The sequence below is a fragment of the Paramormyrops kingsleyae genome, chromosome 3 (genome assembly GCF_048594095.1).
Source record: "Paramormyrops kingsleyae isolate MSU_618 chromosome 3, PKINGS_0.4, whole genome shotgun sequence".
In the NCBI taxonomy this organism is placed as follows: domain Eukaryota; kingdom Metazoa; phylum Chordata; class Actinopteri; order Osteoglossiformes; family Mormyridae; genus Paramormyrops; species Paramormyrops kingsleyae.
Window position 1 is genome coordinate 27042103 of NC_132799.1, and position 14978 is coordinate 27057080.

A 14978-nucleotide genomic window follows, 5' to 3' on the forward strand; every position below is an offset into this window, starting at 1 on the left:
CGCCCCCCATACTGTAAAACGTCATCATTCAGTAGCCTGTCAATCACCGCCCCCTTTACCCCACCCTGATTCCTATTGGTTACTTTTTGGGGGTCGCTCAATGGATTGTAACGGGTGTTGAGTGACAACACGTTAATCACGCTGGCAGTAAGTTCACTTTTTGGGGGTAGTTACGGTGAAAATGAAACGGAAAACCGTATTAAAATATTAGCCAGTTACGTAGTCTGCTGTCAAAAGTACAGCTAAAATGCTGAAAGTCATTTTATGCATGGACATGTGCATGCTATTAACTATATTTGAATGAAATTTTGAACAGTTCATAAGGGTACCGATATGAAGTCAACATATTCCAGCGTAATTTATACTTTAAAACAGATACTCCACAGTTTTAACTGTAAGCTGTAAATGTTATATTTATCAGTTATTCGGAATTGATAAAAGTATAGAAAGAGCATACTTTACTCCACATTTTATGAGGAATACGGTTTATTAAGAAATGTCTTTAGGCTATTAGAAGGGTACGTTTATTAAAGAAAGACAATATTGCATTTAAAACCACCAGTGATGTAAGGCGTGTTTGTTTTATTGTAAAATCGTAAAATAAAATGTAATAATGAAGAAATCGCGACATTTCATGAAGTGACATCTTCCATACACACAATCTTTACAAACAGTTAATAAAAATACAAACGAGAAAAATCAAGGTCACCTTTTCTTGTAACTGATATGTTACGATACTGTAGGTGTCGATGCACGTCATGTACACAATATTTTAGTTACTGCAAAACATGAGACAAACTTTTTCCCGTACAGAACAGCCTCTTGTCCATTATTATGCGATCGATGCATTTATGTGCCTCTGGCGTCTGACTGAAAAATAACGTTGGCATTTATATAAAATTTTGTCGAAGTAGGAATAAAACAGTTTAGGAACGCCCTTTGACCCCTTCTAAAACTGGCGCAGCCAGGAGCGTAGTCTCTACTGGACGCATGATGGCTGCCTGATCTCTAAATTAGGAACCGGTGGGAGTCAGAAGTAGGCTACACGGGCTTTCCACTTAGGAGAGAAGTGACCAAGTGCGACGAGAGAGGTTATAGGCACCAAGGTGAGCCCGTGTTGTTTTTGCGCGCTCTCTGTTTGGACTGAATTTGTTTTGCGTTTTGTGTTGAAACAAAACATACTCATATTCTCGCCGTGGACAGAGGATCCGCTACCCAGGTTACCAAGAGATCGACTTAATAGAAAGTACGGTAAAGTGTCAGGAAGGTGGGTGTAGTTTAGAGACAGTACGGGGAGTAGCGTCTGTGTAGGAGTTCGCAACCTGCTGCGTTGTTTAATATTTATATTATTATTATTATAATGTAATATATTATATGACATATAATTAGTCAATTTACCCAAAAGGAAAAACATGGACAACAGATGTTATTGGAAAGTTGCAATTTTGTATTATAATGTTTTATGTTTACTTGCAGGCTACCCCGTAAGCCGCTTCTCGGTCTAACTGATTTTTAATGTTTGATTGGTCATAATTTGTCATTCAGTCTGCTTAACATTTCTTGGAAAGGACATTTACTTAGCGGAGAGAGTGTACTTATAACGGGCTTCGCATTGCTTGAAATAGGTACAGATGTTTTTCGTGCAGTGTTTGGGGGATGTTTTTCATTTGTCATTCATTTTGGAAGGACAGTGTAACTTAGTTCTTAGGCAGTACCGAAATCAGATTACTGGCTTTACGTGCCATGCTCTGCACGTGCAGCTAAAGCGCTTCTCCTGTGAAACGTAAGCGTCGGTGCGCACGTGCGGCGTCCCGCGCACTCTTCATTCATAGAGTAAATGTTGCAGGTTCATATCCTTTGCTTATAGCTGACATTGTGCATCGTTAGTAAATATTCTGTTGGGATACTCATTGTGGCCAAGTGGAGATAGTGTAAGTTGTCACCACATCAGGGTTATCAACTTTGGTCAGCTGGCAGGCGTGGGATTTTAAATTCGAGTCTGCACAGGCATTTACATGTATGTAACAGTTTTATTACCTTGTAAATAGCCTGTAGGGTTTGCAAACTACCTCAAGGATTTCCATATTGCTAATTTTGGGTTTCTAATGGAATAATATAGATTTGCCATAAGATTTCTTGCGTGACTGTGAGGGTCTGAAAGCGTGAGTGCAACACCAGATGCCTGAGAGTTGACAGCCCTACCACACAGATATAAAACAGGCTTACTTAAGAGTCTTAATCTGTATAATTCAAGACCAGTAGTCATGAGCATTGTATTGTTTTCAGGAGAAGAGCCCTGTGGTTGTGTACTGACATTTCTCCATGGCTGCTGCGAGCTCATCCACCACTGTAGTTGAGGGCTTCCACTTTGAGACCAAATATGTTGTCCTCAGCTACCTGGGCCTACAGCCACCCAGAAGTCTTCCTAGGACACGTGTTGCTACAGGTGAAGGTAATGGTGAAAGTGCACACCTTGTTTACAGTGTGAACACCTTGTTTACAGTGTGAACACCATGGCCAGTTTATTATCAGGTAAACCTGACTAGTACTGCTCATGACCTACTCCTGCCCTCAGAACCACTGCAAGGGTGACATGCCTTTCCGCACACCACTGTTGTTACCACAAACTAACTAGTCTGACTGTTCTTATCTTATTAACAGTATGTTTTTGGCCACAGAAATGCTGTTTTTTTTTTTGGTTTTTTTTTCCCCATTACAGCAGTTTCTGTAAAGTCTAGACACAGTAGTGTGTGGAAAATCCCAGGAGTGTGGCTGCTTCTGAACCAAAAATCACACCAGCCTAACAACGGCTTAGATTTGGCCATTCTGATGCTCTGCGAACAGGAAGTGAACCTCGCTTTTTGTTTGGTTACTTATGGGTAAAGTTAGGGCTGGGTAGGGGTTAGGGTTGTCATTGTTGGGAGTAGGGATTTACCTATAGAAATGAATACAGGTGTGTGTGTGTGTGTGTGTTAGAGAGACTGACTGTCTGCCTGACATTGTGCCAGTAGGGATCTCTGAATCTGAATGGCTCGCTGTGTCACAGCTGCAGGCACCAGCCAGTCTGAGCAGGAACGGCACAGCGGGATTAAGGGGCAGGTCGAGGAGGAGCTGAGGAGGCTGGAGGAGGAAATCGCAACATGTGAGGCCGTGTGTGTGTCGTGGGGGGGTTCCATTTGTATGTGGCCTACAGTACATTCCAGTGCTGTAGCCATGTTTTGTGAGAAACTCACGTGTTGCCCCAGTTAAAAAAATAAATAAATAAAAATCATAGATAGTGGCATCTATTTTAATGTCAGCTTGCAGCTGCACATGGTTCTGGCATGAAGACACAGTCTAGGCAGTGTCACAGATGAATATAAACAGTCATGGCGTCGCTGTAGCACTTCAGTTTTATAGTTCATTTTTTTTTGTCCTCACCTGTCGTTCAGCCTTCTCGAGGACTGGCTTCGACTGCCACACGTCCCTGGTGTTCAGCCCCGCCAATCCGGAGAGTTCCATAGAGGAGTGTCTGGCCGTGCTGGGCAGCCATGTGGGCCAGAACCTGGGCTCTCACCTTACCGCGGCCCTGCAGGGCCTGCTGGGAGAGTGAGTCCTGTCTGCGCTCTCGTTCTTTTCTTTCCACTGGTTTCTCCAGCCACTTGCCATGACAACTGGGTGTAACACTATGCAACAGGATTTCCATGAGTTTCTTTGACCCGGGGTTTCTAAAAATACTGGAGGGAGGGGTGAGTCGGCACTCCAGCACGACGCACTCGTGTGTGCGTGGAGTATAAAGAGTGTGACCTTCACACCTCGGGAGCGAGACCACAGCGCTCGCCGATTCCCTGACGGCCATCAGGAGTCCCGCGTTAATATGTTAACTACTTAACTTTTACTGCAGGGATTTTTCCTGGACCTTCAAGGTCCTTTCGAGCGTCTGCGTGAAAATTGCCAACAGTTTCACCAAGCATTCGACTGGGTCCGTACCTGGTCTGGTGCTGTTTGTCTACAGCATGGTACAGTAACTGCAGCCGTCTGTGTTTGTGAAACAGACCCCTGGACTACGAGCGTTACAGGGACGCGGTGCAGAACGTCTCCTCTCACTCTCAGGGTGGTTGGAACAAGGTGAGCTGGCCTGTGTTCTTTTTCTGAGTTGTCACTATTTCCAGCATCTTTATTGATCTGACCCCCCCCCCCCCCCCCCAAAAAAAAAGGTTCTGGTGCCCCTAGTGCTCTTGCAGGCCTTGCTCTGGGAGGGGCAGCCCCTGACAGAGCTGGTTCCCCTGGGGATGCACTATCTGCTGGAGGCTGAGGCGGAGTTCGTCATCGGGCAGGGTGGATGGGTGAGTACCCGCACTCTCTGCGTTTGTAGGATGCGATCGTCGTCATGTCGCCGCCCAGACACACTTTTGACAGTTAGCCGTGTCTGATTTTTGACGGACTTTGGCAACTTTTTTTTGGCTTTAATTTCCACCATCAGGTGGCGCCAGAGACATATTCAAGAAAATATTCAAATGCCGTCAATGTTGCAATTCGTCTGATTTACCAAACCAGTAGCGTGTCTTCCGCTAACCCAATTTGCAGTGTGTGCTTCCTCCAGTAAATCTGGCTCTCTTCCACCCCCCCACCCCCCGCAGACTGGGAGGCCCTTTCAGCCTCTGTCTCAGCTGTGGATCTGACCTTTGAGAGGCGTGTGTAATTTTATGTTAATGTATTTCATTATTTGTAATAATTATGGTTATTTGTAATGTTTTGTAGTAAAGGTAGATTATTAAGATATTAATTTAGCATTATTACATAAATACAAATGTGTAATTCCCCTTCTGTCTCATCGTGTTGTTGTGAAATCTGCATGTTTCTGTTAGCACTGTAATCAGTTCGGTGGTGGTTGGGGGGGGGGGGGGGAGTCCAGTGTGGGCCTTGGAGCACCTCTGCCATGTGTCCGCCCCATCCAGCTGTTGTCCTCTCCTTTTGTCCCCCTGGCTGGGTAGGGCTTCCAGGTGTTGAAACTGGATTTTTTTTTTTTTAATAAGCCATTTGTCCAAATTTTATGTAGCCATTTTATTAATTTTTGACTTCATAACATCATGTTGTTTACCTATTGCCATGACGAGTTTTTGGAAGGGTGTGCCCTCGTTTGGGTAGAACGTCCTGCTGGCTGTGAACATGACTGGCCAGCTCTGCTTGCAGAGTTCAGGCCCTGTGGATAGTCAGGTGTACATTGGAGCTCTGCCAGGACCACATGGAACTCGCTTGATTCACGAGTTACCATGTGTTGTAATCGTGAAATGGTGGCTGACTGGCCATGGTTGTGTGCGTACTGGTGAGGGATGAAACAGGCACAGAAGTATTCCCAACACTGTTACAATGTTTTGTTTTTTTTTTCCTTCCAGAGATGGATGTAAACCTGATAAGTCCTGACTCGTAAATGGCTGACCTGCTTCTCCGTTAATTATAGGGTAGCTGACAGGCAGGGAGGTTGGTGGTGATTCCCAGCTCCCTCCATCGATTATGGAGGATTAAGTTCCTGTGTGTTACTGAAAGCTTTATTCATTTTTTTGTCTTCCACTGATGCTGGGCCTCCGCCTCACCTCCTAGCCCCATAGCCTGGCTCTCATTGCCAGCCCCTATTCCCCCAACACCATTTCGTCTGACGGCCAGCTAACGGCTTCATAGTCCTGCGCCTGCAAGCACGTAGTGCTGGGTAGGGCTGGAAAGTTCAGGTCCAGAAATTACAAATCCAGACCAAGCTTTTGTTTTTACCGACCAGCTGAGTGCTCTGTGACTATTCAGTTGGTTGGTAGAAACAAAATCTTGGTCTGGATTTGTAATTTCTGGAATGGAACTTTCCAGCCCTGGAGCTGGCTTGTTTGTTTAATAGGCTGCTGCTTTTAGTATAAATTGAAACATTTCTATGCTCATCAACAGATGGAAGGGAAGAGAGGGGGGCGGGGGGGAAGTGACTTATGCAAATAAAATGTTGGTATGGGGGAGGGGCAGGCTCTGTTAGGTTTTGTGTGTGAGTGGGGACCAGTACCTGGAATTGGACAGGAAATGTCAACCGCCAAGGAAGATGAGCATCTTGGGTCTTTGCAGACACATGGGGCACAATGGCATATGGCCCGCATGGCGCTGTGATAGTGTTATCGCATCATGCACCTTCTTGCTTTTGAGGAGGGGGGGGGGGGGGTGTGTGTACTTCAGATCTGTAACCCTGTTATTTCCTAGGGCACCGTGCTCAACCTGGAAGAGATGGAGCCCGGTGTCATCGTCGCTGAGGACGCCAACGACATCTACATCTTGTCGGGGGAGCAGCTGAGCCCCCCCGCGTCACTGGTGTCCTCGGCGGAGGGAGGAGAGCACAGGCCGTGGCAGGCGGACAGCCTCCTGACGGGCTCAGGGTCCTGGGCTCAGGTGGGCTCCACGGAACCCGAGGACGTGAAGAGCCTGGACAGCGATGCGGGCGCGACGCTCGCCGAGGAGCGCAGCGAGAACAACTCCTCCAACTCCGACATCGTGCACGTGGAGCGGGAGGAGGCGGAGCTTATGGAGGGGGAGCTGCAGGAGAGCATGCTGAGCATTCTGGGTAGCGGGAGCGAGCTGGTGGAAATGCAGGGGGGGACTTTGCTGTGTGCAGAGCCTCCCACTGAAGCCTCCGTGGTCCCTGAGAGCCAGTTATCTGTGGGGGGGCTTCTCACAGTGCAGGAAACCCCAACTCCTCAAGTGCTCCTTTCTGTTCCAGAACCAAAGCCCCCTGTCCCTGCCCCCTTGCTAGCAGCAAAGCCAGAGGCCTTCGCGAAGCCGCAGCAGGAGAGTACGCAGGAGTCCGTGGCAGCAGTAGCCGGCAAGCCCCACGCAGCTCCACCCGAGGAGATCCCGCCCAAGCCCAAACCATCCAGGCCCTCTGAGCTCCCCATGCTTCTGTGCAGTGGCGCCGCCCTGGTGGCCATTGCTGCAGTAGTGGTTTATGGAGCCATGGTCTTCAGGAAGAAGTAGTAGCGTGGGGTGACTGGGGGTGCTGCACAGCCCATACACTGGGGAGGAGCTTATTGAGTTTTATTTAACATCAGGATTGTTTTGTGCCTCCCTAAGTCAGCTCAAAACATGGCTCATGTCTGGAGCGTTTCTGTCTTTGTTTGCCTGTGACCCTTGCTGGGTCTTCCCCTCCCCCTGGGGCTTCTGGCGGGGATTTCTGGGTAGTTTTCTGGTCCTTACATACCATGTGTGTCTCTACTGAAAGACTTTGAGAGAGGAGGGGTTGTTTGGGTCATGCAAAACGGGAAGTGAGATTTTACCTGCAGGAACTGGAATCTACGTGGCCCATACTGGAGTCCCGTTCTGCCCGCCACACCACGGCCGTATCTGCGTTCCCCTCCGGTCTGGCTTCTGATCTTGGCTCGTCTGTTTTGGGCTTGACTATCCAAGGATGCAGGAGTCCGTAGCCCCCTGGTGGCCATCGCCGCACTACGTCACTTCCTTCTGTCTTTCTTTTTATTTTTTCTTTGCCCTCCATGCTAAAGCTTGTCCGCGCCGCTAGTGTCACATGGGGGATGTTACACTTTCCCTCAGGTTTTTTTTTTTTTTTTTTTAAGCCCCACGGCAAAGGATGTGGGGGGCAGCAATCAGCAGCCTTAAGGTATGTGGCAAACAACCAGAGGAAAGAAGACTGGGCTGACCCCGTACTGTGAAGCGACCCACATCCTTCCTGTCCGGTACTGACATCTGTGCTCAGCGTGACGTTAACGGAGAGTCCGGGAGGCAGATCCCCGCGTCAGAGCCGCGCAGCGACCAGAGCTCGGCACTGCACTTCACTGCATCGGTAGTTTCCAGTCCAGTTGACACATTCTAACCCACCCCCATCCCCCCCCCCCCCAATTATGACAGCTGAAGCATGACAGTTTGGCCATCTGTGCTCAAAGCAAAATGAAGAACCAAACGAAGGAGACAGGTTAGGGGGTCTATCTATATTTTATCTATGAATGGTTGATTATGATTCTTATGCCATAAAACATTGGTCTTTTAGCCCACAGAAAGGATGGAGATGGTTTCTTCTGACTGAGTTTAGGACCTCATGGTTGTAAAAGCCTCTACTTCTTGACTCTTCTCCTGAGCTCGGCCACACATGTAAATACAGGATTGAAGTTAAAATGGCTGACTTTTTTTTTTTTTTCTTCAGTGGTCTGAAAATACCTTAATAAATGTCATGGTTTGGTACGTACAGTACAGTTTATACCAGCTATGTTACCTGGGGATGCTTTCTAGAAATTTTCGATAGATCTGACCCAGCTAGTATGACTGCAGCATACTGCTGTGTCACGGCCCAGGCTGCCTGATGGGGCTGTGGCTTGGAACCACGTGAGCTCAGCTTTCCTGAAGAGCAGCACATCTCGACCCAGTCCTCAGGGACCCTCCCCCCAGCAGTCCACATTCTTGTTCCCTTCCAGCTCCCAGCACACCTGTACCAGCTATTCGTTGTTGTTCTTTGGTTCAGGTGTGCAGAGGGAAAATGTGGACCGTACCTGGGGACTGGGCTGAGTAGCCCCACCCAAGTGCATTACAGCCCTTTTGAGAATCTGTGTCGCAAAGTGGGCCAATGAGGCAATACTTCCTGGAATACAGGTATTTGTACCCATTTTTAGACTATAAACTTGAAAACCAGCAGTAAGTATGAAGTGCTGGCATTTGGAAAACCACAAATAAAACGAGTGTTACGTCCCACATTTAGTATCACTGTAAACACTACAGTTATCTAAGAATCACTTGAGTCATTGCAATGAAAATTGATTACAGTAATTCTTTATTTTCCAATTGCGTAAGTACAAGTACAGTGGTACCTCAGAACTACGGATCGAATCCTAAAAAGTTAAAGTTCTGATCGAATTTTCCCCATAAGAAATAATGGATAATTGGTTCCCAGCCCCAAAAACTTACACCAAAATATGTTTTTTTTTTTTTAGCATTTAAACACAAAATGAACCAGATGAAACAAGAAGAGCATATACTATACTAAACACATCAAAGCACATTTATCAAAACAGTCATTTGTAAAGTAAGAAAATAAATGTATCCAAACAATGTGTCCTGCCACGATCGTCTGCTCCTTCCGTGTGCCACGCCCCCTTGTTAACCCCATGTGGAATCCCTGTGTGATCAGCTGTTTCTGGTTGTTGTCACGAGTCCTCTGCATTTCGTTTGCGTTTCAGTTTGTTTCCCCAGTCCGGTTATTGTATTGTCCGTCTGCGTTTTGCCTGCTATACCTGTAATTAAACCCCGTATTCCCCGATACTCTGACGTCTGCGCCTTTGTCTCCGTTCCGTCTCCGCTCGGCCCGACAATATTATTATAATTAAATGTATTAATGGTTTATTATTAATATTTAAAAGAAATCTTTATTTTTAAATGTATTTTATTATAATTACTGTTACTGTCATTGTATAAATGTATTTTTACTGTCTAAATATGTATTCAACTAGTGTAAACATGCACGATGCTATCACAGAGAATGCAAGGCTGAGACTGAAGCGTTACCCTTTGTTTCCGCTGAGAGATGTGCCACGTGACTCATTTCCCCACGCGTACAAGTTATCTTAGGTCGGGGTTCACGGTTTGACTTCTGAGATTCAGATCGAGCTCTAGGTAATTTTTTTTCGAACTGGTTGGTTCGACTTTTTAGAAATTCGAGTTTCAATGAGTTTGAGAACTGAGATACCACTGTACAATAAAATGCTTCTCTTTGCCGCCTCTATCTTGCTCTCCATAGCTCGGGAGGGGGGGGTCACAGCACAGGGTCAGCCAACATGTAGCACCCCTGGAACTTGGGGTTAAGGGCCTTGTTCAAGGGCCCACAGACACGCAACTTCTGCTGGGGCTTGAACCGGCGATCTTTCGATCACCGGCACAGAGACTTGGCCCACTGAACCACTCACCGTGCCCAACCGGGGAGTCGGGAATGTCGGGAGGCCGCTCAGGCCATTAAGCCACGCAGCGGAGGAGAGATAAAAAGGGGGAAAAGTGTGAATGGTATTTTTCAGTTTCCCATCACAGGAAACATCTGATCAAAGATGATATCTTGCAGTATTGGTGTTGTGCAATCCTGCTCATGTTTCAGAGTTTTGTAATGAGTCAAAACAAGCACCCGTTTGATAGATTACATATTCGTTTACAGATCAGCCATTAAAAATGGAACCACACTATCTAAATAAGCGCTAGCTGTAATTTGCAGGTAGTGAATTGGAACAGAGTAGCAATTTCAAGAACCACTGAAAAGAAGACTTAATGAACGTGGGGTCCATAAGAAATGGTAAACTTGAAAAGTAAGAAGAAAACTGATGATCATCAAATCCCCCTTTATCCGTGTGAAAAAATCTGCACGGATACTTCAGAACTTGCCTCTGTCGAGAGAGAGAGAGAGAAACTACAGGTCATGTGACCAGTTCACCGCACAGGGGCAGACGCAGCTATTACATCTGCATTCTACAACCTAGATGCTTTCAGAGCAACAACAATGTACTCCCCAGACGGCTGTCACCCCCACCCACCCAAAAATCTTCACCAATACAAAAGTTTGAAAAAGATTTGCCAAATACTTTTCAGTCATTGCGCTAACAAGATAAGTGTCCATTGTGGCAAAACGGCCCCCAAACCAAGTAATTAGAATGGGGCTGGAACTGGTATGTGGTAGGGTAACCAACTATGCAATACTGCACCCTCGAGGTCCAACAGGAGGCCTTACCTCCTCAATGCACGTGGAGTCACGAGAAGTTATGGACGTACTGCAGCGCTGTGCGGAAGAGGCGCTGGAGCATATTGGGAGCATGCTGGCACACACCCTTGACGAAGGTGAATGTTAAGGCAAGCATGAGACGCTCTTTGGGGAGCTGGTCCAGGCTTTGGGTCAGACCTCCATGAAGCATCTTCTCAACCTCACGGGAAAGGCAGAACTTCCAATTCTTCACAGGACATAGGATGGAGCCAGGTCACATGGTACCAATCGGAACAGGGTGGAAAACTGTTCATTTCTGGGAGACTCTGCTCTTATATATTTACCAGATCATCTGGCTTTTAAAAAGTGCAAGCTATTACCCCACACCAACCTCCCTCTCTCACACACACATACAAACCTCCTCAGGACGGTTCTGCAAATTCCTGAATAGGTTCCAGAAGGTAGCTTGGAAGATGACTGTCCTCTCCAGCTGATCAGCGATTTGAACGAGTTCACCTGCCACAATTCTCACAGCCTCCTCATCTATGATATCACCTGGAGAGTTTGGCAATTATTACCGTAGCAACCAATTGGCAGAGCTTTCACAGGCGAGACTAAATTTGATGTCACAAAACAGAGAAGGCAGATGCCTAAATCTATACTTCCTGTTACTTTCCACTGAAACAAACAATGCTGTATGAGAAGACCAGAACCTCCCTATTTAAACACCAGCAGAGTGGACCTGAACTGTCCCAACTGCTTACTTGTTCCATCTGAGCTCTAAATTAATACAGTCCTGCCCTGCCTGCCTTGGTCTCATATACCTTATTTTCCTCATCTGTCTGAATCTTGTAGCAACACATCCTGAAACTAAGGTCTAAAAAAATTTTGAACTTAATGTTTATTACACATATGTGGAATATCTAGTTTTCCCAGTCATTACAAACATCACCAAACTAACAAATCAGTTGTGAAACTAAAAATATTAAATGACTAAAAGCTAAATAAAAACCTCATCTAGAATAACGAATATGGTCTTCTTTGAGTAATAAAATTCTCATATTATTTTTTTGGTGACAAGACAATGAAACGTCAGCACCATGACCAGACAAGACCACACCATGATTATCACACAAGGCGGGAAAATCAAATCCATCTCGCTTCTGGCAGTGCATCCTGACCTCGAGAGCCCCGCGGCCCCCTACCTCTCACCTCGCTGCAGGGGAAGTGCCTGAGGTTGCAGCTCATCCAGGTACTGCCTGGGATTGCAGCAGATGTGTCCATCAGACTGCACATCATCCTCCTCCGCAGGGATCCCACAGGAGGGCGTGAGGCAGGACTTCAGGGTGGTCAGCTCCTCCTGGAGGTCCTTGTTATCAGAGCTGCCGTCTTCAAGGAAGCAGAAGAGGAGCAGGGCGGTGCGGGGGTCCGTCTCCTGGTCCATAGCTCGCCGCCGCTTTCCTCCGGCTCAGCGCGATCGGCCCACGGCACCCGGCTAGGCTGTCATCCATACAGCCCAAGAGAAAAACATCTTTAACTATCACACACTTATAACTCGGATTAACTTCCAGTAGTTGCCGGCAAGTGCGGCACGTCGCGTGCCGACATGAACTAGTCAAACTGTTAAAGCCGACTTTTACCGCGGACGATCACTAGCCCCAAATTAGCCTAGCCATTAGCGTCGGATCCATACGAAATCGCAACTCGATGACTATTTAAAACTTCGGCAGCTAAGTTTATATCAGCAACAAAATCTCATGACGATTCTACTTAAGCAAACGAAGAAAAGAAAGTTAAAAAAAATAAAAAGTTTGAACGGCTAACTACTGAGGAGAAAAAAGTTTGATCAGTTTGTACCGTTAAACAGCGAAACCTTTAACAACTATGCTGTGGTAAAAAAACGGAACTCGGGAGCAACTTCAAGTCTTCATTATGACGTCAAACGCCAATTGCTACAAGTAAATAAAAATATATACAACTTACCGTCTAACGGGAGGACGACAGAGATCTTCAAAAGACCCACGAGACTCCAGATACTTGAGTAACGTGTTTGCATTAAATAGCGGACTTAGAAGCCCCCCCAAAAAAGATTATCTGACGGGGGAGGCGCGAACCATATAGTTATATTTCTTATGAAATTCTGCTCAGGAGTTTGTTCACCGCCTTCAGTAGAAACGAAGGAACGATGGTGAAAAAAAGGCCGGTGGGCGGGCCGAAGCGCAGCACGTGGTCATAGGGAATTTCTGCCGCTCCTCTCTCGAGCTAGACGATGCTATCAAAAGAACCTTGCAGCATTCTGGCAGCTTTTCTTGAATGATGCTTTGCAAACTCACCCGTAATAATAAATATGAATTTAATCGAAATGTTTGTAGAGATAAATGCCTTTATAATGAAAAAGCACAATGCATTAAAAGGATTATTCTGGACCAAGCGTTTCAAGGCCTGACTAACCAGAGGTTGATTTTAAGGGCACAAACAGATCAATGTGTGGAGCTGGCTTTCCACAGCACCAGGCACAACAGGTATGGGAACAAGTCATTCCTTGGCAAGTCTTGAGTCAAAGATTGCAGTCCGAGACAAGTCTTGCATTTGCCCTCAAGTCCAAGTCGAGTCCAAGTCTTTCCATCATTTTGCAGAGTGCAATCACAAGTAATCAAATTTATGACTTACGTCTGAGTCCCCACCTCTGAGGTACAAACTATCCAAACATTTACACACGACATGATTATGAGTGATCTTAATCTTTTTTTAGTTATTAAATGGCCTATATTTGCATCCCTGTTAAACCAAAGTACAGTAGTTCTGATGGCAGCACTGCCTACTCCCTGACTGGGATGGAAGACGGATGGCTGGGAGTTTAAATTTTAGAAAATAGACTGTTGAGTATCTGGTCTTATAGTTTATGACATAGGGCAGGGGTGCCCCACTCCAGTCCTGGAGGGCTGGAGCCCTGCACATCTTTGGGTTTCCCCTCATTTAACACACCTGATTGAATTCCTTGTGCTAATTACCACATAGCTGTTGAGCTGAATCATTTATGGTGGAACAGGGAAAGAACTAAGCTACACAGGGCTCCGGCCCTCCAGGACTGCAGTTGGGCAGCCCTGACATAGGGCCTGCATATTGTGCAATGCACATTAAAGAACATAGAGCATCACGAGTGCTTTCACCTCTGACAGAACCGACCGCTACACTTTGAACAATATTAGATAACAGGCTGAAAATCCCTGACTTTTAAATCCACTTCCCCTTTTATATTGTCCGCACTGATAGAGAAAAACATACACTTACAATAAATCACGTGACTGGACGGTGCAAAATCAATTATATATTTACATGATCTATGTAACAGTTTAATTGAAATTAGTTTAGAAGTCCATAAAGTTACGTTTAGAGTCCACATTTTCCCTGATAAACAAGGTATTCTGCATTATATTTATATGTCATATCCAGAGGAAGATATATGAGTTGTACACGTGCTCAGAAAGCACGCTTGTCTAGAGCGTATTTATTCTTCTTCACGTGAACATGTATACCTCTTATCCCGACTCGGCCGTTTTCCTGTCCTGCAAATGTAGATATTTAACGGAAATTGCCGACTGCAGGAAGCGTGCCTCCAAACCCCAGTCTTAATCTTGGTTACTCACTCGTCGTTTAGTAAAGAACAAACTCAGAAGCTTCGAGTTGTAACTTTTAAAAGCATCCCTAATTAGTCGGATGGCACCCCGATCCGATCCATTCAATATTTATATCTGCCGATTCCGATCATTTAATGCATATTTAAATATATATACACATACAGTCGCTACATTCTTCTCCCGATTTCGCAGTATTACTTGTGATGTTTCTGCAAGTGCCTAATTAGATTTATTGTATTAAACGACACTCAGTTGCTACCTCCTCTCGAAAGGATGACATTGTACCTTTATTTGTCACTGGGGTTGTACCCTCAACGTTCTGCCAGTTGTAGCCTTAGATGTAGGTAATTGCACCTTTTAAGGTAATTGGTGATACATTAATACTGCTTGTACATTTGGGATGTTATCAAAGTCAATTTCTGTACCTTAAAAGGTGCAATAACAAGGGTACAGCCCCAGTGACAAGCAAATCATATTGACATAATACGGCGATTCTCACAGATGTGCTAGAAAATTCGGAAATTAGCACATAATACATCATGATGTACACCGTATGAACAATAAGCATCTCTTCGGTTTTACGTCACTGTCGCTCTCCAAACCCGGTGTTCTGTTGAGTTGAGCTACTTCGTCGAGTTAGGCTACCGTAGTGCTAA

The 14978-nt window shown here is 45.8% G+C and overlaps 2 protein-coding genes across 6 annotated transcripts; one reads left to right on the forward strand and one right to left on the reverse strand.

Annotated features, from left to right (window-relative positions):
* Positions 1-100: 100 nt before the first annotated feature.
* On the forward strand, positions 101-9725 carry LOC111857903 (bcl-2-like protein 13). Of its 4 annotated transcripts, none has more exons than XM_023839147.2 (7): positions 101-147; positions 2287-2452; positions 3047-3142; positions 3432-3588; positions 4035-4107; positions 4197-4325; positions 6211-9725. In XM_023839147.2, exons 2-7 carry the CDS (start codon positions 2323-2325, stop codon positions 6976-6978), a joined length of 1353 nt encoding a protein of 450 aa, XP_023694915.2. In that variant the 5' UTR covers positions 101-147; positions 2287-2322; the 3' UTR covers positions 6979-9725. The 4 variants fall into 4 exon arrangements, with proteins under 4 accessions (XP_023694915.2, XP_023694933.2, XP_023694907.2 ...); XM_023839165.2 differs by lacking the exon at positions 101-147 and adding an exon at positions 943-1106 and having other exon boundaries at positions 2287-2446; XM_023839139.2 differs by lacking the exon at positions 101-147 and adding an exon at positions 945-1106.
* Positions 8763-12893, reverse strand: bida (BH3 interacting domain death agonist). 2 transcript variants are annotated; one of them, XM_072710001.1, is made up of 5 exons: positions 12668-12893; positions 11897-12184; positions 11103-11239; positions 10715-10931; positions 8763-10373 (listed from the first exon to the last, which is right to left on the reverse strand). In XM_072710001.1, the coding sequence occupies exons 2-4, from the start codon at positions 12126-12128 to the stop codon at positions 10734-10736; spliced, it is 567 nt and encodes a 188-aa protein (XP_072566102.1). In that variant the 5' UTR covers positions 12129-12184; positions 12668-12893; the 3' UTR covers positions 8763-10373; positions 10715-10733. The 2 variants fall into 2 exon arrangements, with proteins under 2 accessions (XP_072566102.1, XP_072566103.1); XM_072710002.1 differs by lacking the exon at positions 12668-12893 and adding an exon at positions 12542-12621.
* Between the last annotated feature and the right edge of the window lie 2085 nt (positions 12894-14978).

What these genes read in the sequence shown, in the direction of transcription:
- LOC111857903 (XM_023839147.2), top strand. Translation starts at nt 2,323, where the DNA reads ATGGCTGCTGCGAGCTCATCCACCACTGTAGTTGAGGGCTTCCACTTT. An exon ending in CTGCAGGGCCTGCTGGGAGA is followed by an intron (nt 3,589 to 4,034) that starts GTGAGTCCTGTC and finishes TTTGTGAAACAG; the next exon opens with ACCCCTGGACTACGAGCGTT. An exon ending in CTCAGGGTGGTTGGAACAAG is followed by an intron (nt 4,108 to 4,196) that starts GTGAGCTGGCCT and finishes CCAAAAAAAAAG; the next exon opens with GTTCTGGTGCCCCTAGTGCT.
- bida (XM_072710001.1), bottom strand. Translation starts at nt 12,128, where the DNA reads ATGGACCAGGAGACGGACCCCCGCACCGCCCTGCTCCTCTTCTGCTTC. An exon ending in GGCACTTCCCCTGCAGCGAG is followed by an intron (nt 11,240 to 11,896) that starts GTGAGAGGTAGG and finishes CAAACTCTCCAG; the next exon opens with GTGATATCATAGATGAGGAG. An exon ending in TGCAGAACCGTCCTGAGGAG is followed by an intron (nt 10,932 to 11,102) that starts GTTTGTATGTGT and finishes TGTCCTGTGAAG; the next exon opens with AATTGGAAGTTCTGCCTTTC.